The sequence below is a fragment of the Condylostylus longicornis genome, unplaced genomic scaffold (assembly GCF_029603195.1).
Source record: "Condylostylus longicornis isolate FDR11 unplaced genomic scaffold, ASM2960319v2 ptg000031l, whole genome shotgun sequence".
Taxonomy (NCBI): domain Eukaryota; kingdom Metazoa; phylum Arthropoda; class Insecta; order Diptera; family Dolichopodidae; genus Condylostylus; species Condylostylus longicornis.
In genome coordinates this window covers 4,225,759-4,248,288 of record NW_026578000.1, presented here as the reverse complement: position 1 = coordinate 4,248,288, position 22,530 = coordinate 4,225,759, and the positions used below count along the sequence as shown (strand labels likewise).

Here is a 22,530-nt window from a genome sequence, read left to right as displayed (position 1 = left end):
TATAAAAATATATATTTTATCTATCCAAAATTATATATAATAGTGTTTTAGATATATATCCACCTAATACCAAATACATTATTGTTTAAAAAGTCAATTTACTTATTTATAAAGCGAGATTCTTAAAAATTTAAAAATTAAAAAAAAAAAAAACGAACAAAATTGATGAGAACTTTTTTTTTTTGTTAATACAAAAATTTATAACAACGACAGAAATTGAAACTTTGAGAGTAGCAATAAAAGTTTTGATGAAAAAAGCGTAATAAATGTTAATAAATTTTTTTTTGCTAATTGTAATTAAAATCAACAATAAATATGCAATTTATCAATCATTTTATATTTTGCATTTAAATAATAAAAAAAAAAATTGATTTTTCAACCAGATTAATTTCTAAAAAACAAAAGAAATTTATTGCAAAATTATTTTAATTTTTAAATTTACATACTTCTTTAACATATTTCGTACACAAGTTATGAATATTTATATCTAAATTATTTTGAGAATTGAACAGAATAAAAAATATTTTAATGAGTTTTTATTTTGAGAAGCTGAACTGAATATTGAGTTTACAAAAAAAAAAAAAAAATGGTTAACAATAAAAATTTATTTTTATTTGTTAAATATGATAAAATTTATAATATTGTTAAATAAATAAAATCATAATTAAAAAAAAAACAAAATACTGTTTTTAAAACTTTAAAATCTTTTTGAAAAATATTTAACAAAATTATTTAATTATAGTCATCATAATGAAAACAACATAACATATTTATGTATAAAAGAAAATTTTAATTATAAAATTATAATATTAACTTTAAATGTTTGATTTTTAATTAATGATTTTATGCATAACGATTAGTAGCATCTTATGATGTTTTTCCAGAAAATTATGTAAAATATTACCTGCGCATAAAAATTACATATTTTATAATAGTATTGTTATAAAAAATATTTTTTATTGAAAATCAAGTTTTTGCAATTTATAAGATAAAATATATATATTCGATTTTTCAATAAAATAATGGAATTTTTATTTATAATTTTGGTAGATATATACTTTTTTTTTTGCATTTTTAAGTTGTACATAAAGCCATTTCAATGATATATAAAATTGATATCCAGGAAACAATAAAAAAAAGGTATTTTTTTCCCATTATTTACTTTTTTTTTTTTTTTGTAAACAATCAATTCTTTTGAAATTACAGGAATATTATGTATAATTATTCATGATCTGAATTAATTTTTTAGAAGCCTGTTTTTAAATTTTTGTTGAAAAAATAAAATTTTTTGTTTATTTTTGATCAAAAATTTTTAATAAAAAAAAAAACAACAAAAAAAAATATTTAAATTTATTAAAAAAATGTAAAATGTATGTACATACATATATAAAAATATATTTATATATACATATATAAAAAACAAAATTGACTAGCTAAGAACCATTATTAAATATTACTTTTCTTATGTATTTAAATCCGTAATTTATATACATATTTTGAAAAAAAAAAATAACATATTTATAACACAAAAAAAACTTCTTTTTATTTATTACTTCCGAATCAAAATGATAGATTTTTATTTAGATTATTTTTGTTTTTATTTCAATTAAAATAAAAACAAAATCGCGTTTTACTTTGAAAACTACAATTTAATTTTGCTTCTATTTTGCGATATATAAATGTACAAATTTAATATTATTTACAATAAATAATTTTTTTTTAAACAAAAAAGAAAAAATAATAAAATAGCGATAATAATATTAAAAAAAAAACAGTACGCTGCACTGTTTTAGTTATGAAAAAAAGCACCATTATTTTAATTGGCGATTATTTGCATATATTTTTTTATATATTATATAATTTTAAGATATACATTTATAGAAATAGTACATACATATTAATAAACATAATTATAATAATAAAGTAAAGCTTTAAAATAGAATATTATTCTTGAAGCATCTTTAAACATGTTTTTTAATTTTAAATTATTATATTTTTTTTTACATTTTTTGTTTTTTTATTTTAAATTAATATTTCTTAATTTTCATTTTTTACAATATTAATTAAGAATTTTTATATTAATTAAGAATTTAAACACGACAAATTCAAATCAAAAAATCAATAACCTAAATTAATATAGTCATTAATAAATTTTGAATTTTTTGATTTTCATGATTTTTATTTAGCTTCAATAACAACATTCTATTAAAATAAAAGAAACCTCTAAATTTTATATTTTTAATTATTTAATATAATAATAGTTATTAGAATATTTTTAATTTTTTTCTTTATTAGACAAAAAGTAAAAAATAAAAGAAAAAAAATATAAAATTTTTTATATTTGAATTTTTTTTTTCGTTTTCTTACAGTAATTTTAATATTTATGCTAATAATAATAATAATTATATATGAACACGTTGTGCTTTGATCTTTAACAATAAAAATAAAATTAGAATTGATTTATCATTGTGATTATGCGTTCTGAAAATAATTGATTTTTTTCTTTTTTTGAAATTAAGCACTAAAAATAATTTTTAATTACATTTTTTTGTTTTTTTTTTTTTATTTTTCATATTATTAATTTTTTGCTAGAGTTTATTTACAGGTATATTAATTTTTATTTTTTTTTCGAAAAGCTAACAAGACAAAAAATTAACAAAGATTAAAAAAATATAAAGTATAAAAAATAAACAATAAAAAATATAGAGTATTTTTTGATCTAAGACAAAAACTTATTTCAATGACATTATTTTTTTTTAGGGAAACAATTATTTTATATATATTTATATGTATAAATATATCCTTTTACAACAAACAGTCAATTTAACAAACTTATTTGCATATTTGGATATTTCCAAAATATAAAGAAATTTGTTTTTTCTTTTTTCTTTTAAACACAATACAACACAATTACACATACATTATTTATTATTATATTCAATATGAGTTTTTATTAATTTTTCTTTTTTTTTTAATTTTAATTATTGTTACTATTTTGATCTGCTGCCGTTTTTACAATACCATTACCGGTATTATTACCACTATCTGTACTGCCACCACTGTTACTTTTTTTAAAATCAATTTGAGCATATGCAAATGCTGGTTGTTGACAACAACTAGCATTCGGGCTTGGACTAGTTGATGAATCCCCTGATGTTGAAGAGTTAACTTTGGTTTCAGGTATTGACGAGGATGATGCTGAGGTTGCTGTCGGATTTGTTGATGGTGGCAGGTCTAAGCTAGCATAATGTAATTCTTTTTCTGAAACAACGGACGGAGGTCTAGATGTTATTAAATTATTGATTCCTCCAACTGTTGTAGCTGTAGTTGTTGATGATAATGTATCAGCTGAGGAATTTGAATCAGCGCGCATTATATCAAAAGTTGTATTATCAGTAAATGATTGCGGTCTAGATGATGCTAAAGGACTTTGACTTTTACTGCCACATAATGTCGATGATGACGATGTTGATGATGAACCACCACATAAAGTTGATGATGAAGATGAATTTGATATTGGTGATGGTATACATTCACTATTAGCTGAATTTGGTCTTATTTGACAATTAATTGTAGTATTTTTTAAAGGTGATATTTTATCGCTATTAACAGAACTAGGCCTTGATAATGAAAATTTATTTTGTTGTACAGAAGAACTATCGCAACGTAAAAGTTCATATGTTGGACAATTTGAATTTTGATTTTTACATGGTAAATTTGTTGTTCTTGGTAATTTCTTAAGCAAATTATTATTGTTGTTATTATTATTATTATTATTGTTATTGATACTAGTATTATTGTTGTTATTATTATTAATGTTACTATTGTTATTATTATTATTCATTTCGTCATTGATCGGCTTGAATCCTTCGAAAACTGCTATTGCGGATTTATCTTTTATGGGGAACTTTTTGGTTGAAACACTTTGACAATCAATTAGTGATTTATCTGCTTTTAATATATTACTAATATTACTACTATCTTTACTATCATTATTACTATTGTTACTAGCATTATTGCTGTTACTTGCCGTAAGTTTTTGTTCGCATAATTTTGAGGAAGAATTTGGATCAAAGTTAACATATTCATGTTGTTCATGACTCTTTCCCGTTGGTATTGATATTGTTTTCTCCTTCTTAAAATCGTTTGAGTTACGTTTCTGTTTTTCGCAAATATTCAAAGACATATCCGTATAGTTACATAAAAATGATTCAACATTTTTAATTGCATTGTCTCCTTTAAAGAAATTTGACTTACTGTTTGAATTTACGTTTGAGATATGAAGTTTTTTCAGTGAGGATAACGCTGAAATAGAGTTATTCGACTTGTTTTCTGCTGATTTATATTTTTCTTGTCTGTTATCTAATAAGGTTACAGTACCATTTGAAGCATCAACAAGACATTTTCTTTCAATGGCGCTTTTACTTTTATTTATCATGCTGTTATGATTACTTGTATGACTGTTTTCAAACGATTTCTGAGGACTACATGGACTAAGGGAAAACATAGTATTTTGATTGCACAGTGAAGAATCTGAATACATATCGTTTTGACCCGACATAATTGCACTTGTATCTAAGTCTACTGGATATTTATGTTTAGGTTGATTTGCGTTCTTTATATCAATTGGCATTGATGTTGATCTATTTATCCAAAATTGATTATCTGATTTTACTTCAGAGAAGTTTTTATTTCTATTCATTGGCACATATCCGTCTGGAGAAGTTGGACCTTGATCCACATCCATTGATTTTTCATGTTCTTTTATAGTTGATATATTTGATGAGAATTCTGCAGAGGATGGCGAAATATTCATGTATTCATTTTGCGTATTTATGATCTTGTTGTTATTACTATTGTTGATGGAAGTATATTCTTTGGCTGAAATAGGATAGCTTTGCGTTTGATGTGATTTGGCAGAATATTTTGGTGATAACATTGATTTTGATGGTGAACTAGATAAACTTGGGCTTTTAGATAAATATACGGGCTTCATCTCCAAATAACCGCAATTACCATTATTACTTGTATTTAAACTATTATTACTTCCTCCGCCCGTGGTTTCAAATTTTGATAACGACAATGGTGATGAAGAGCTGAAACAATTATTATCAGGAAAACTTCCAGGTCGCATTTCCAAATAACCTGGTGGAGTAGCTTTGTTATATGAACTGGATTTAGTTGTTGTTGAAAAAGGTACAGTAACAGGAATTGATGAAATGCGATTAGCTTTTTGAGTACTATGCGTTAAAAACGACGAACTCATATCAAGATTTCGTCTGGAACCACTAGAACTAGAAGAATCAGCTGAATTTTTTGAAAAATCAATTTCCATCAAATCGCTCATTCTTTCAACGGAACTATGATTTTTATGCAAAAGTAACGGAGCACTTGAGGATTTACTGTTGCGTTGCTTTGAAGAATTAAAATTTGAATCAACATTGTTATTTGGATTGGAGTTGGTTGCATTTATATGATTTGTAAATAACACTCCGCGCGATAAATCACACCTTGGAACTTTCGCCCGTGATCCAACCGAAAACGCCCGTACTCGAGAGTTGTTTTGAATTTCGTTATTGAATTCAATCCTCAGTTTTCGTTTGTTGTGTTCTACACGGCTACCCACAGAATATGCACGAGTCGGTCTATCAGAAATTGACCTAAAATAATTGTTTTTAAAGGGACTATTTATTTTTATATTTGCAAATACTAACTGCATATCTTCATCATCCGGAGTAAACCTAGAAGTAACTTTTTCCAGTGGATACTCAGCAAATTTTAAATCAGTTGAGGGAGTTCCTGATGTAATACTACTACTAGAAGCAGCAGAACTGAAACCGCTGGGATTATTTACATTTTGTTTAATTGATTGCTCCATATCAACATATTCTTGTGTAGGTTGATTGGGCGGGCACATAGTAACGTAACCATCTACAGTCTCTTCGGCAAGACTAGAAGCACGACTGTGCCCTCCAGAACTTCCTGTATACAATCCTCGATTGCACTCAACACTGGGTGACACTGGTATGTATCCTCCACCAATTTGGTCACATGGTGAACTTCCACAGGGACTATATGGACTATACATGTCCATGTACTGAGACTGCATATCAATAGAACCTGTATGAGAATTCATGGCTGGGCTACCTTTACGGGTTAACTGATTTCCTGATAATGGTAAAGATAATCCACCATGGTTATTTAATTTATCTATGAAAGGAATTTCTGTATCACTCGATGTTATTTGATTATCAGGATACCATATTTCATCTTTTTCTTCCGGAATAGTAGTACCGCGTGAAGAAAGACTGTTCAAATACATATGATTTAAAATACATTTTTAAAAACAGAAAAGATTATTACTTTAAAAAGTGTACAAAATTTCCACTTTCATCAGGGGTTAACGACGAATGATCAAGGCTGTCGGGTTCATCTATACTAAGTGAAGAGCCTTCACTTTCCGAACACCCTGTCGAAGGGCTGATGGCGCTAACTGGAGGACTATGGCTATGGCGATTCGTGTACATTGAATGAGGTCTATTTATAGGAATAGTTTTAGGTGGAGGCATAGACGAATTTGTAACACTTTGATTACTGCATTCACTTATAGTTCGATTTCTTGACGGCAAACTGTCGCATCTATCCCGTCCTAGTGTTGAATCTTCAATAAAAAGGATAAAAATAGCTTGTTACAAAGTCACTCTAAAAAATTAAAAAAAAATAAACTTACTTGTTTGAGGTGAGGAGTTTATAGGTTTTAATCCAGTGCTTGTTTGCCTTCTTTGAATACCACATGAAGGCTTGGAAGTTTCGGAAGACGATCTCTTTCTCATAGGACCCAAAGGATCATCCTTTACTCTCATTGAGGACATTGCGCTAAGAAATTTTGGAAGACAAATACTTTTATAAATTTACTAAATTTTTAAATATTAATTTTTTTACTTGATAATCATTGTGTGCATATTTTGAGCTATTAGAGTATCTTCGGTTTCCATCCAAAGCTCTCCTGCTCCGATTGAACTATGGCGGCCTACTTCCATGTAAAAATAACACTGAGAATCCCCACACCTAAAATTTGTGATCATTATTTATTTAGAAATTCATACCTCTTATAAAATGTTCTTAAATTTTTTTCTTACCTTCTTATTGTTGTTAATTCAAACTCTACGCTGTACAATCGAGCTTCACCTTGATTAGTTCTAGCCGTCCCAATTCTATATAATGTCAGTGATTTTGAAGTCAAACATACATGATAGCTGCCCAATAAGCCCTTTTCTTCTGCCAAACCTTTTCTTTGAACTTGAACTTGCCATACATGCTCTGAAAACAAATATGAATAAAAATAGATCATTTTAAATGCTAGTTTTTTTCAAATTGTTAATATAATAAAATGTTAAAATGTTTTTTTTAAATAAATGATTTACCGAAAGTGGGTTTAGGCATATCAGATTCTGTATCTTCTCCTCTTTGTAATGTTAATAGCGCTTTTAGCCATTTGTTAAGTTCTTCTTCTGTATCCAGAACTATGCAAAATCCACCATCACGAACTGATAATGCTATAACATTTTTATGTTTCGTATCTAATCGTCGATTAATATTAAAGCAATTTTTCAAAATAATGGTTTTCTTAGGATTTGATCGAGATTTGAATTTTTTCTCACTATCGTAATATTCCAATCTAGCTGCTCTATTCGATGTTTCACCACATAAAACAAAATATTTCTTTTTCATTGTTTTTAATTTTTTGTGATAACCCTGTAGAACAACCTCATTTGGTTGTTCAACAACACTTAATCTTGAACCAACAAAAGAATGCATCATTTATATTGCTTTTTTACAGCATTTCTTTTGAAGAAATAAATTTTTTATCTTAAATATGTCCTTGTCTGAAAGTTTCTTTAATATTAGAATCTGGAAATCAAAATGAAGAAATAAAGTAATTTAATTTTATAATATAAAACGAATTTTAAATGTTAAGTGGTAATTAAAGTAATTTAACACAGCTTAATTCATGTAGGCAGCATTAAGGTAGGTACTTACCTACCTTTTATTTATATAATTGGAACTACTATAAATTTCTTCTATTTATCTCCAATTTGCAGTTTTTTTTTCCTGTGCAACGTAAATTAAGCTATTTTCTATAATTTCTATTATTTCTTTAATAGTAAAACATGTTTACATTTTTTTTTGTAGAGCAATATTAGAAAATAATACAGAAAATTACTGCAAGGAGCATATTATACAGGGTAGGTAGGATATAACTACCTACTTATGAAAATATTTGTATATATGTACATATATATGTATGTAGGTATATATGGCAATTTTCAATATGAAAACATGGAAAATAAGTACCTACATAGATAGATAGGTTTTACCTAAATAAAAATAAATAAAATTACTGCGCTATAAGTACATACCAACATTGAAATGTATCAAGTTAAATGCGTAATAAATTTTTAATATTAGGTATGTTAGAAAGGTCATGTAACAAAATTACGTTACACAAAAATAAATTGTACAAAAAAGATAGAAAAATTTAATTTGAAACGTTTTTGCTAATTGAATAAAATTTAGTTTTGCTGGAATAAAATTTACCTTGTTTTGATATTGTTTATGATATTAATGTACATAATATTTATACATTTCTCCTTATAATGTATAGGTATGTTGATGTTTAAATAGATAGGAATTTCAAGTTGTCTGACCAACATTCATGTCAAAACTATCTATGTATGTAGCTACCTACTTATATAGTTTCTGCTTTTACAACTTTTTTCTTTTTTTTTTATGTAAATACGCAATTTGTAAATCTTTTTATTTTCTTAATTTATTAACAAATATATTTTGTTTTTGTTTTTCAATTGTAATTTCGTTTTATTTTCATTATTCAAAATTTATTTTTGAAATTTTTATTTTGATACACCAAAATTCTTCTTATACTTTTTATAGCACTAAATTTTGTCTCGTAAAAGTTATAATTGTACTCACAGATTCATTGAAATCTTATTTTTGAATTCACATTTTATAAAATGCATTTGTATGCTTAAATAAGTACTATAAAAAGTCTAACAAAGTTTTATTTTTCATATTTGAAAATATTTTGATTTTTATTTTGCCCTTTTCACTCGCCAAACGTGGCAAAGGGTGTGTATATTTTTTTTAATAACAAATTCTTAATTTCACCTTAAGCTTTAATGTCAATATTTAATGATATTAAAATCACCATAGTTAGCATAATAAATATTTCAATAATAGTATAAAATTTTATTAAAATGAATTACTTATTTAGATTATGAGATTTATTTTTTTTTATTATTACGTAGTAAAAATTGCGACCATCTTTAATTGAAAATTAGGAATAGGTATTACCAGTTTGAACTAAAATCATTGTCAATTTGGTTTTGGCATAATAGAACATGACTCTTTTTTTGGCTTCAAATTAAAATGTGTTAGAAAAGTATTTATGTACATATATAGGTAATTAAAATTATTGGGTTAGAAGAATGAACATATATATTGCACATATAATCTCTTGAACATTTATTTAAATTTAGTTCAACTGGGTTTTGTTGTTTTCATTCGGATATAAATTTTAAGTAACTAAAGTTAACTGGAGTAACTAAAATACTGATATTTATGTTATGTCAAGATATATAACGCTTAAAGATAAAGTAAACATTTAAATTGGTTAAATTTTAATGAATCCTTGCTGGAAAAATCTATTTAGTGAAAAGACAAATTTGTGAGTATTTGTCTCCGTATAATTTAACTAGCGTAGCATATTAAATTATACGATTGTGTAGTCTCTAGTTTGCCTTATTTGGTCCCTAGTCTATTTTAGTGCTTTTTAATTCGTCCGGCATTTCAAAATCTCATATTAATCTTTATACACAATAACTTCACAATAGATGTCAGGTATACCGTTTTGATAGGTACGCCATTCTTAAGACAACAAACATTATGACAATTAAAATGTTAAATCAGCTGACAAAATTGTTTGTTTTACGTGAAAAAAGTGTTTTATTTAGTAAAACAGATTATAACTAATAATTAAAATAATATAGGACTAAGGAAAAATGGTTATATGTAAATATTTTCAAAACGGCTACTGCCGATTTGGGTCCAAATGTGTTAATGATCATCTTGATATAAAGTAATTAAGTTTTAAGAAAATTTCCGAATTTTTTCTAATATGCATGTACACATAATTTAATTTTAAGGCAAATTATAAAAAGCGAAATTGAAGCAGCATTAAAAGGGTCTCAGTGGCCATTATCATGTTTTGGGCCTTTTAAAGAGAAGGCATGTGTGCCGAATTTCATTGATGACCAAAGTTTTGAGGAAATACGATATTTGTGTTATGAGGCAAAAAAACAAAATTGTTTCCTACCATTTCAACAACAGTTTAACCAACAAATTTTGGAAGCCCAAAATAAAATGAACCAACTTTTATCATTAAGTCCTGAAGTTGTGAATGTAATTACACAAATTTATGAATCTGGGTCAGAAGTTAATAAAGGGCCCCCTGCCAATAATCCATTTTCAAATATGGGAGGCAGTTCTACAAGCAACTCAAATTTATTTGGAAGTAATCAAGTGCAATCTAACCCATTTGCTAAATCAATAACAACTGGTTTTGGAGGTGGTGCAACTGCTGGAAACAATATATTCGGATCAAGTGTGCCAAATAATAATAATGCAGGAAGCAGTAATATTTTTGGAAATGGCCCTTCAATTTTTGGGGGTGCCGCGCAACAAAATTATCAACCAAGCCCATTTGGAGGTGGATTTTCAAATCAAAAAAGTCAAAGTATTTTTGGGGGACAATCACAACCACAAACAAGTTCTATATTTGGTGGAAGTTCAGGTCAAGTTAATTTTCAACAAAATCAATCTTTTGGTAGTATTTTTGGTTCTAATAATTTAAATAATACCGGAAATTTAGTTTCAAATCAACCTATGCAATCGAATATATTCCAAGCGACTAATCCAGGAAATGTTTTTGAAATGCAACCTACACAACAATCAACATTCACAACACAAAATCAAGCACAAAATACTGGATTTGCAAATCAATCAAATCAAAACAAGGCTTTTACATTTTCTTCTTTTTTGCAAAACCCAAATCAACAAATCCAACCACAAAATCAATCTTTTGGACAGCAAATTAATACCGGAATTTTTGGTAATAGTAATCAGAATTATATTCAGGCACAAAATTCTAATAATCAGAATGCAAATATGAATCCGAACCAAAGCGATATTCAAACGCAGAATCAACAAAATCAAATTCAAAATCAGAATCAACAAAGTCAAATTCAAAATCAAAATCAACAAAGTCAACTTCCAAATAATAATCAACAAGGTCAAACTCAAAATCAGAATCAAAATCAAAATCAGAATCAGCAAAATCAAATTCAAAATCAGAACCAACAAGGTCAAATTCAAAATCAGGGCCTTAATCAGAATCAAAATCAAATACAGACCGCAAACCAAATGCTCACAACAAATCAAATGCAGGGTCAAACTCAAGGTCAAAATCAAAACCCTACTCAGCAACAAGCCCACATCCAAAATCAAAATCAACAAAATCAAAGTATATTTGCTCAAGCAGTTCAACCGCAACAAAATGTTACACAACAAGGGTTATTTACACAAGCAAATCAGAACCAATCTCAGCAAGCTCATCCACCAATCTTCGGTAACCAACAACTACAAACTTCAAATTCAGTTTTGACATCCAATTCAACCTCAACAGATGTTTCGTCACAAAATATTTTCGCTCAAGCTGCAGCTAGCCTAATGCAAGAAAATTCAAAACCGAATCAATTTAGTTCAAATCAGTTACACCAAATAAGCCAAAATCAGCAAACATATTCTGGCGTTTATAGTAAATTAGATTCTTTATCGGCAGAAGCTCTCGAAGCTTTTAAAGCAGATCAATTTTCTATTGGAAGGATACCAACTGTACCTCCGCCAAGAGAACTATGTTTTTAAAAATATATATATGTATGAAATGTTCGAGTTAACTCAAATTATCTTTTTATAATGTACCTATACGTTAGAATGGAAGTATTAAATTAAATTTATTTTAGATTATGGTATAAAAAATACTTTAAAATTATAAAAAAAAACAAAGGGTAATCTGTTGAATTGTCTACAATCAAATCTGGACCTGATTAATTCAAGATACCGAATCTTGGATTAGCTCAATATTTTGAACTAATTGAAAGTTCTTCAAATAAAAAAATTCACATCGCATTTTGAAAGGGAACTGTTTTTTTTTTTAAGTTTTTTTAATTAGTTCTAACTACATAATCTATATGATTTTTATTTAACAAATAATTCTTAAAAAATATTAATTAAACAAAATACAAGGACAATACCAATAGAACCTAAAGAATATAGTTTTGATGCGGGGCTCGGTACTTTCATCTGAGAACATGCTTTTCCTATACAGTGATTGCACTTCTCATTAACAGTGCAGTTAACGAAAGCGTCCTCATTCAGGTCAACGATGCAACCCCATACAATATCATTATTTTCTATAAAATAAAATTTATATGACAATAAAAAATTAAAAAAAAGTTTAATAATGAATTTACGTAACACTATTTAATACATACCATCTCTTCTGACATAACATCCTTGGTTTGTCCAATATTGATTTGGATTTTCGCAAGTGGAAGGCTTCAATTCATTTTCTTTTTTTTCGTTATTTTTGTATTTTTCTTGAATGCATTCTTGTGGAATTAATACTTCATTATTACAATCATTTTCGTTACAAATTTTGCAAAATTCTTCATCACTATTTATACATAAATTTCTATCGTAACTGCATCCTCTTTCAATTTTTCCTTGCGAATCTTTACGCACGAAACAACTTTCTGAAGCATTTTGTGGAACGTTATGTTTACATGGCATTGAAAATTTATTTTGTCTCCACCGGCAGTGTTCATCTTCATCATTACATTTGTAACAACTTAAAATTGGTGATTTTCCTTCACGTTCTGGTATTTTCATGTTGTCACAGTCATTGTCAGTACACATATAGCAAGTTTTTGGATTATTCCTGCATTCTTCAATTTGTTCTGTTGTTAAATCACATATACAACCAAGCTTAACCGAAATACCTGTGTAATATACAAACGCACCGCATAGTTACTAAGTTACTTTTTAATAAGTTTGACATACTTTATTTTTACCTTTTCGTTGAGCGTAACATCCCCGCGTATTGTATGTTTGTTTTTCAGCAGTACAAAAAGTCCTTTCCAATTTTTTAACACCATCATTTTCTAAATCTATCTGTATACATTTTTCAGAAGTATGCAGTTTATTGTTACACTCATTTGTATTGCATACTGTACAATTTTCATTATTTCCATTTGAACAAATTTCATCATCTAACACACAACCTCTTTTTATTTCGCCATTATTTGATTTGTAAGAATAACATTGTTCTTCAGCATTTAGAGGTACGTTTCTTTTACAAAATTTCAAATTTTCGGTTTTTTCTTGACTCCATTTGCAACTTTTATCATTCTTATCACATACATAACATGATCTTTCTGATTTTTTTAATAAAAAAGTTATATTATTGCATCTACTTTCAAGACATTGATGACAACCAAATTGTTGATTACTTGTACAGTTTTTGAATTCAGGATCTGTTTTGCATCCGCGGAAAATTTGTTTATCATTTTTAATAAATTCAAAACACCCATCTTGTTTTTCGTATATTTCGCATGGTTCTGCCCAATCTTCCTCTTGTTTTAAGCTACAATCATCATTTCCGCTGCATCTAAAACATTGTAAACGATCAGTTGGAAATATTTCACTGTTACATAAATTTTCGAAACATTTCTCAACTTTAACTTTATGCGTGGTATTAAATTTTTCGCTTAGACAACCACGCTCCGTATGACCATATCCATTAACAGTTGTTAAACATGACGCATTACTTGATTGACAAATTTCAATTTCAGTATTTGTTAAATTTAAATGACCAGCACAATTTGGATTTGTTTTTGAATTACAATTATAACACTTTCTAAAAGGTTTTGTATTGCAACCGTCTTCATTTTGGCATTCATAGCAACTAATATTCTTGTCGTTATTTTGTAACAATGGTATACCACAGCCTCGTTGATAGTTATTTGATTTAATCAAACAAGAATAACAGGATGATATATTTTCTTCACATACTTCAATTTTATTTTTTTCGCAATTTGGATCAGAGGTGCCAGGACCACAAACTACACATTTTGCAACTGGTATAATTTTATTATTACATTCTTCACCATTGCATGCTTTAAAAAAATCTTCTTCAAGTCCAAGTTTTCCACTATCTCTATAACAACCTCTAATTACATTATCATTCTTATGATATGTAAAGCATGTTGGGTCTGTACGACCTAGTAACATTGTAAAATTACATTTTTTTATTGGTGATGATATGGATTTACAATTTTTATCTGATACAGAATTACATTCTAAACAATTATATTCGATTAAACCAGGTTCACGATTACATCCATTTTCAAGGCAAGTAACAGCAAATGGCGGTAAAAATTCATGACTTGATGCACAACCTCGAACAGCATCAATTTCATCAATTATTTGTGTAAAACATTTATCATTTTTTCGATATATAGGACATATTTGTGGAAAATATTTATTTGTTGGTTGAAAGCAATCTTCACCTTCACAATTATAGCACATTAATCTATCGGCTGGAAAGATATTTCTGTTACAAAGTGTACTGTTACATATATCAAAAGGTTGAATAATTTCAGTATGATTTCCATCTGTACAATCCCGGATTACATGACCATTCTCTATAAAATTAAATTTATTAAAATTTATGCATAATATACTTATTTAATTAAATAAAAAATATATACTTGTATGAATGTATGTATTATATTCTAAATTTTTATTTCTATTAACAAATTTATGTTATGTATAACAGCACTGTAAATCGTCTGTAAAACAAAAAATTAATATTACTCTTATACTACATGACTCGTATAGTATAAGAGCTTTATTAATAAATAATTTTCGTTTTCAATTTTACGATTCTTATCTCAAATGTTACTTAAATACTTCAAAATTTATTGATTTACGGTATAAATCTTGATGAAATAATAATATTGAAAAAAAAAGAAGTGCCGCCTGTTTATTTTTTTTTTTATTACACTTTATTTTTGGTATTAAATATTTTGAATATACACAAGTTATAATTAATTTAAATCAATGAAATATTTAAAGTTCTTTAGTAATTGTAAAACAACAATTACGATTAAATCATTTTACAGTGATTTTTTTTCATTTTTACTACGGTATTAATGTTGTTCAAATATGGGCAGAATTTGAACTATTAGTTTTTGAATTTTAAATGATAGATAAAAATAAATTAATTTTTATCAGTATATTATTAGAGTGTTATATTGAAAATATTAAGTGCGTATATATATAATTCGTTCTAGCATAATATATTGTATAAGCTAAAATTAGTTATTATTAATAAATAAAGGATTGAAATCAAAAATTTGTATAACAAAATGAAATGGACACTATTTAGGTGTGTGTATAAGAAAATTTAATAAAATATTAATAAATTTTATAATATTTTAAATAAAGAGTTCTAATAACATTCATTGATATTTTTCAATTTCAGAATAAAATATTATATATTACCTGTACTGCCTATATTTGAATAAAAAATTTGCTTTTTTAGTTTTATACAAATTCATCTATATACATATGCATATATATATATGTGTGTATAAATAAACGTATTACTTATGCATATGTTTATGTATAACTTTAAACTTATAATTTTATGTGATAAGATATCATAAAATGTGCATTTCAAAAAGAGCTTAATCTTATAAATTAATGTAGAATTAAATTAATAAATCTAATGTGTATATAGATTTTAGATAACAAATATAGTGATATCAAAATTTTTAATTTTTGGGTCTTAAAAATTATACACAAAAACCCTTAATCGGATAAGATGAAAATGAAAACTGTTTTTCAAAAATATTTTTCTATGATGTGTGAATTTTTTATTATATAATATTTGTTTAAAATTAATTATAAAAAAATTATAAAATGCAAGATTCACCCTCAAATATGTATATTTTTATAAAATATTTAATTTTTAGTAATATTGACTAATGATATTTTCTTTCAAATATTTAATGATGTTATAAAATCTCTACGATAACCAATTTAATACGGTAACTTTAATTTGATTTCAGTAATAAATCAAAATTATTAAATATACACATAAAAAAATTTTCTATGAAATTAAAATTTACCAGTTATTCTTGTTATACAAGATATTTGATCTTTAGCACATTCTTCAATTGGTAAACCTAATCCAGGTTCTGTAGCACATTTTTCTATTTCACTTGAATTACATTTATAACACATTAATGCATTCGAAGCTGTAAAAAATTTATATGTATATTAATAATAAAAAATTTTAAATTTTTTAATATTTAAAAATTCTTACATTTTATTGCAATATTATTAAGTGTTACCACAAATAATAAAATATAAATTAAATATTTCATTTTAATATTGAATTTTTAAATTAATTTATAAAATTAGTTTATAGAATTTTTTCTTTAAATTATTATTCACAAATTATTTTAAAAATTATTAAAATTAAAAATAAAATAAAAAAACAAAAAAAAAAACAAGAAACTTTAAAAGCCCTCTTTGCCCATTAAAAATCTTTTTGTTTAAACAGAGCTACCACTTTTAATGAATTGAAAGTGAAAATATAATTAATTTGTATTTTAAAAATGTTAATGTATTTATTAAATTATTTATATTACTCGATATACATTAATTATACTTACTATACAAATTATTTCAAATGGAATGATCAACCCATTGATATACTAAGATTAGATAAAAATATTAAAAAAACATTACTAATAGTTAGTAAGTAATTTTGATTTTGTCCAAAATCAAAGCAGTTATCACAAATAAAAGAAATAAATTATCGCGGTAATTATTTAAAGGGAAAAAAAATAAATTTGATTTGAAATTTTTACGGACATACGGTATATAATTTTTTTTTTAAAGATAAAGAATATATGTAGCAGTTTTATGCATGACTTTATCTAGATTAAATCAAATTTAAAAAAAAAAAACCTTTTTTTAGCACATTTGCAAAAAAATTTTTTTTGAAAAAAAGTGTTTGTTATTTTCAATTTGACTTGCGTCCTTGCGTCAGTTGACTTATTTGGAAAATCACTATAGATAGGTAGATGTTCTATAGATTGACAGATTTATTTACATGTAAATAAATTTTTATGAGGAACTTATTTCAGAAGAATATAATTTTTAAATATCTTACCTCCCTCCCCTCTTCACAAGTTATCAACTCTTCAAATTTATAAAATTTGAATTTTCGAGATCTTATATTTTTAAAACTGCAAGCTTTTCCAAATTTCTATAAATGCACAAAGCTAACGGTATTAAAAAATATAATTATTTTTCTTAATTCATGAATTCGAGGGTTATTTTAACGCCTTTTTCTATTTTTTTTTGTCTCATTCAAAATGTATGCAATATCTGAAATTTTTTTTTATATATAAATGAAAATAATTTTAATAATGTAGTAAAATACATAGATTGTTTTTAAAGCCAGTTGAAAAATGAGAATTCACATGTTGAAGGGAAAAGTGCTACTTTGCAAACCGTTAGTTTGACCAAATTTTGTTATTTTATTTTTTTGAATTTCTTAAAGTTTGTGTTGTTTGTTTTATTTTATTGATATAGCAGAATTTTTCAATTATGACGCATGATATAATTTTCACAAAAAAACCTAATATGTAGTAACCATAATTGCTACCCTATTTTTTTTATAAAACTTTTTCTTTAAAATATTTTACTGTGTAATTAAAATATTAATTTTAACAAATTTTATAGCTGAATTAATTAATTAATTTTATTTTGCAATTTATGTAGACTTTATTCTCTATTTTTCTCTTTTATATGGTCTCCTGTCGCATACTTTTGGTATACAAAAAAAAAAAATGGAAGAATAATATCTATTATTGAATTTTCTCCCATTTTTATTGAAATATTTTAAAAAAATTTGATAAAGTTTAACTTAGGCTTTCTTAGATTTCCAAGAATAAAGATTATCATCAGAATTGGGATATTTTGGTATAGATGATTATTCCAGAGACCAGGTGAGTCGACGAGTTGTAGTTTTTTGTATCCATTTAAGTTTTATTTGATTATTTTTAAAAAAAAATTCAACTTCAATTCAAATTAAACAAGCTATTGTTAATTAAAGTTACAACATTTATTTGATAATAGAAGAATAAAATATAATGAATGTGTGTATTTGTATTCACATATTAAAAATTAAAATGTATTAATTTTGGATTTTTATTAATAGTAATAAAAGAAATCCATAAATTTTATTATGAATTAAAATTCTGCTACCCAAATTAGGTTTTTTATTATTACATTTCATTTCGGGACAATATGAACATGTTTTATTATTATCTTGTTGACAAAGTTCAAAATCAACATCATTTAATTCATATGCGCAACCTCGTTTAACTGATTTACCTATAATAAAATAAATAGTAATATTGTAATCCAATAGAATAACTAGAATACAATTAAACATTTAATACCTTTTTTTAATACATAACAACCTCTTCTATCGTATGTTTGAATTTCCGCTTGACATAATTTTGATTCTAATCCTTGAACAATATTAGCACATTCTTCTTCACCTTTTATTGAACTATTACATTGATAACAGCTTTGATATATAATATTTTTTGTATTACATCCAGATTCATGGCATTTATTACATTCTTTATCACAATCACCTTTATCAAATGTACAATCACGTACAGCTTCATTGGTTTCATTTGAAAAAACTGTCATACAGGTTTCATTTAAAAAATATAAATATTCTAATTTACATTTTTTTATTGTATCATTTTTTTGATGCCATGCACATTCATTTGACATACCACATATACTACAAGATAATTTTGGTTTTTGATAAAGTGATAAAGAATTACAACCATTTTCATTATTACAAATACGACATGTATCTGGTGATTCTTTACATTTTTCATATTCTTTAATATCAGATATACAACCACGTTTCATACCACCTTCTGAATATAAAAAACATTTATCATTTTTTTTATATAATAAACATGGTTTCATTTTATCAATTTCTTGTAATATATCACAATTATTTTCTTCTGAATTTGATGAACATTGATGACAATGAAGACGATCTTTTGGAAATATATTTTGATTGCATAGATTTTCTGAACAAATATAGCATAAATCTGGATTACTTGCTTTACATTTATAATCATTTGGAATACATTTTCGTTCAGTTTTACTTTCAGAATTAATTTGAATTAAACATTTATCAGTTTCCGTATTACAAATCTCTTTATTAATTTCATTTTGAGAATACCATTGTACACAATTTAAATCTTTTGAATCTGATATACATGAATAACATTGTGGCCAAACTTTATGATTACAATTTTTCTCTGTATTACATAATATACACGTTGATCCATTTATACAAAGTTTACGATCAGTATCATTTAAATCATCAAAGCAGCCTCGTATTAATTCTTTATCTAGAAACAATATATAAGAAATATTATAAATTTTATATAATACATATGTTAATGTATTATTACAGTTAGATATTTGTATACAAATAATAAAATTTATAAATATTTTTCATTTCTAAAAATGTTTGCAGCCGATTTTTTATATATGTACATATATACTTACTAAAATTGCCAGTAAAACATTTTGATGTGCACATTACAGTGGAATGAAGTCCAGCCGGATTTGTTATACATGGTTGATATTCAGTGCTGTTACATTTATGACATGAAATCGAAAAATTTGGTTTCAAATTTTCGTCATTATTAATTGTATTATTAATATTGTTGCTATTGTTATTATTATTATTGGGAATATTATCAGTTTTATTAATTGAATCCGATTCGAAATTCTTTTCCAAAATTAAATTTTCATCATATTGTGTATTACAAAAATCTGTTTGACATATTTGTGTTATATTTTCGAATGGTTGTTGAATTATTTTTGATAAACAATCCCTTATAATATTACCATTATCTGAAATTACAAAATTTTTCTTTTAATTACTTATTGTAAATTATTTAATTATATACAAATTAAGAAATAAAAATTTTGCTATGAATAAATATTTTTGTTTTCAATTAATAATTTTTATCCTGTACATTTTTGTGTACCCAGGGAAGGTTGTAACTTCCGGACAACTTATATAGAGCTGTCAAACTTTCAGAATACTGCACAATCCGATTTTAATTAAATAATTTTTAACAAAGTACAAACAGTGTGTTATTGTTATTACTTCAGTCAATTAAAAATGAAAACTTCAAATTTTTCGTTAGGTATGTGACGTTTGAATGACATTTTGAACAACTATATATTTGTATATGTACGTGAAAAAATTTGGAAAAAATCAAAAAATACTACTGCTGTTCATTTCACTATCATTCGTAAAAAATGTAATTATTTAAATTGAATTAAAAGAAAAATACTTTGGCTCCTATTATCATTGCCACAAAAAAAGTGAATGAAAGAGATCAATTGAATAATTTTTTCTTTCACTGTAATTTTATGCTGTATATAATTAATTTTTTTTTTCAAATGATGACAGCCAACTTTTTTCTACATAAAATTAAAATTCAGAAAGGCAACTTTCTGAAATTAACGGTAATTAATTTTTTAATGATGACGCCATTAAGGAACGATATAGACTCACAAAAATGTGGGTAATAAAAAATAATAACGGCAGGGACGTTCCTTTTCCAAAATATTGAAATATAATTATTATATGTAAGTAATATGAATTTGGTATAGACTTTGTTTTATTTAATTAGCAAACTATTTTGAAATATTTCTTATATAATAATGGAGGGGGTTTCGCCATAAGCCCTAGATATTTTAAACATTCAATTTTTTTTTTCTTGTCATATAATTTTTGCAATATACTTATAATTATATGATAAATTAATTTATAAATATTTAACGCTGTTAAGAACGTACATTATGTACTTGCAATCACTTATAGTTCACTATTAAATGATATCAATGAAGTAAAGTGACTCATACTATTTTTCGTAATCATTAATATATATATACATATATATATGTTGTCCATTTTAAACATATCTTTTATTAATCAATCCAATAATATCAATAAATTATTGAATTATCTTACATGTACTATTGAAATCATACACATAAAATAAATATTACGAAAATTAATTTAATGTGTGAAAATGTACTTATGCATTTTAAGTGAACGAAAAAAATAATTCATAGAATTATTGTGTGTACTCAGAAATTAATAAATTTTGATTTTTTTTTTCTGATAAAATATTTTTTCAAATTTCTCTCTTTTCAATTTCTTATTTTAGTAATTATTTAGTTTTCATTATAAAAAGATGTACTATATTATGTTATAACAGTATAACAGTAACAGTATATTAACTTACCATAATTTACAGCACAATTATCAGAACATTTACAATAATAATTTTCTGATTTTTTTAAATTATTCAAATTATTTTTACAATCTGGTAATTTAATAGTAATACAACAATAACAATTTAATAATATAGTAGAATTTTTATTGCAATCACTTAATAAAATATTATTATTTTCATCAGTTAATATTATATTTGAAAGTGAAATTATAATTATTAAAATAATAAAATTATTACAATATTTTTTCATTGTACGACACGATTATTATTTCTTTTTTTTGCTTTTAAAATATGATTTGATTATATTGATCCTGAGTATATGCAATCCAAATGCTTTGTTAATGTTTGATTTACAAATGAATGTTAACGTAGCTGTTCTATATCAAGCAGCTCATATAAAAATTTTATTAAAAAAAAAAATTGATTGCAAGTTTATTTACACAAGAGAGAAAAAAAAAGAAAAAAAAAACACTTTAGCAATTAAAATATAAAAATTATTATTATCACATAAATTCTTCTATTAAATTTTTATCTATATCTTAATGAGTTACACCAATTTAAAACTTAACATAAAACAATGGAAATAAAATCGTTTAAGTGTATACAGTAAAACAACTCGGATAAGGATGAAGTGCAACTCGGATAAATGTAAAACTCGCCTAAGTAAAATCATAAGAACTATATACAAGTAATATCTACAATAATATCTACAATATCTACAACACAAGTAATATATACAATGTGTTATTCGTATATAGTTCTTATGATTTAGCTCAGGTAAGTGCAATACGGATAAATGCACAATTTCATTGTTATTGTTGTGTTGTTTATCAATAAGTTTATCATCTAAGAGCACAAAAATTTCATCATCAAAAAAAATTTTTTATAAGAAATTTTACTCTTTTAAGTGTAAACCTACACTACAATATGACGTTAATTACAGTAAACTTTTGTG

At 25.2% G+C, this 22,530-nt stretch overlaps 5 protein-coding genes across 6 annotated transcripts; 1 reads left to right on the top strand and 4 right to left on the bottom strand.

Annotated features, from left to right (window-relative positions):
* Positions 1-2,515: 2,515 nt before the first annotated feature.
* On the bottom strand, positions 2,516-9,337 carry LOC129608357 (serine-rich adhesin for platelets). The gene is made up of 8 exons (XM_055519835.1): positions 8,599-9,337; positions 7,425-7,911; positions 7,140-7,320; positions 6,943-7,068; positions 6,731-6,876; positions 6,364-6,661; positions 5,715-6,308; positions 2,516-5,660 (listed from the first exon to the last, which is right to left on the bottom strand). Exons 2-8 carry the CDS (start codon positions 7,819-7,821, stop codon positions 2,978-2,980), a joined length of 4,425 nt encoding a protein of 1,474 aa, XP_055375810.1. The 5' UTR covers positions 7,822-7,911; positions 8,599-9,337; the 3' UTR covers positions 2,516-2,977.
* A 657-nt stretch (positions 9,338-9,994) lies between these two features.
* Positions 9,995-12,222, top strand: LOC129608313 (putative uncharacterized protein DDB_G0288537). 2 transcript variants are annotated; one of them, XM_055519761.1, is made up of 3 exons: positions 9,995-10,156; positions 10,224-12,012; positions 12,099-12,217. In XM_055519761.1, the coding sequence occupies exons 1-2, from the start codon at positions 10,080-10,082 to the stop codon at positions 11,998-12,000; spliced, it is 1,854 nt and encodes a 617-aa protein (XP_055375736.1). In that variant the 5' UTR covers positions 9,995-10,079; the 3' UTR covers positions 12,001-12,012; positions 12,099-12,217. The 2 variants fall into 2 exon arrangements, with proteins under 2 accessions (XP_055375736.1, XP_055375735.1); XM_055519760.1 differs by having other exon boundaries at positions 10,224-12,222.
* Positions 12,223-12,350: 128 nt separating this feature from the next.
* Positions 12,351-16,454, bottom strand: LOC129608402 (uncharacterized). Its single transcript, XM_055519887.1, has 4 exons — positions 16,332-16,454; positions 13,209-14,840; positions 12,630-13,136; positions 12,351-12,548 (listed from the first exon to the last, which is right to left on the bottom strand). Exons 1-4 carry the CDS (start codon positions 16,444-16,446, stop codon positions 12,352-12,354), a joined length of 2,451 nt encoding a protein of 816 aa, XP_055375862.1. The 5' UTR covers positions 16,447-16,454; the 3' UTR covers position 12,351.
* A 1,930-nt stretch (positions 16,455-18,384) lies between these two features.
* LOC129608536 (uncharacterized) lies at positions 18,385-18,978 on the bottom strand. The gene is made up of 2 exons (XM_055520099.1): positions 18,681-18,978; positions 18,385-18,612 (listed from the first exon to the last, which is right to left on the bottom strand). The coding sequence occupies exons 1-2, from the start codon at positions 18,937-18,939 to the stop codon at positions 18,413-18,415; spliced, it is 459 nt and encodes a 152-aa protein (XP_055376074.1). The 5' UTR covers positions 18,940-18,978; the 3' UTR covers positions 18,385-18,412.
* Positions 18,973-19,987, bottom strand: LOC129608399 (uncharacterized; the record flags this gene model as incomplete). The annotated part of the gene is made up of 2 exons (XM_055519883.1): positions 19,825-19,987; positions 18,973-19,664 (listed from the first exon to the last, which is right to left on the bottom strand). Coding segments are annotated over exons 1-2 (726 nt in total), but the record flags the coding sequence as incomplete, so codon positions are not given.
* Positions 19,988-22,530: the final 2,543 nt, after the last annotated feature.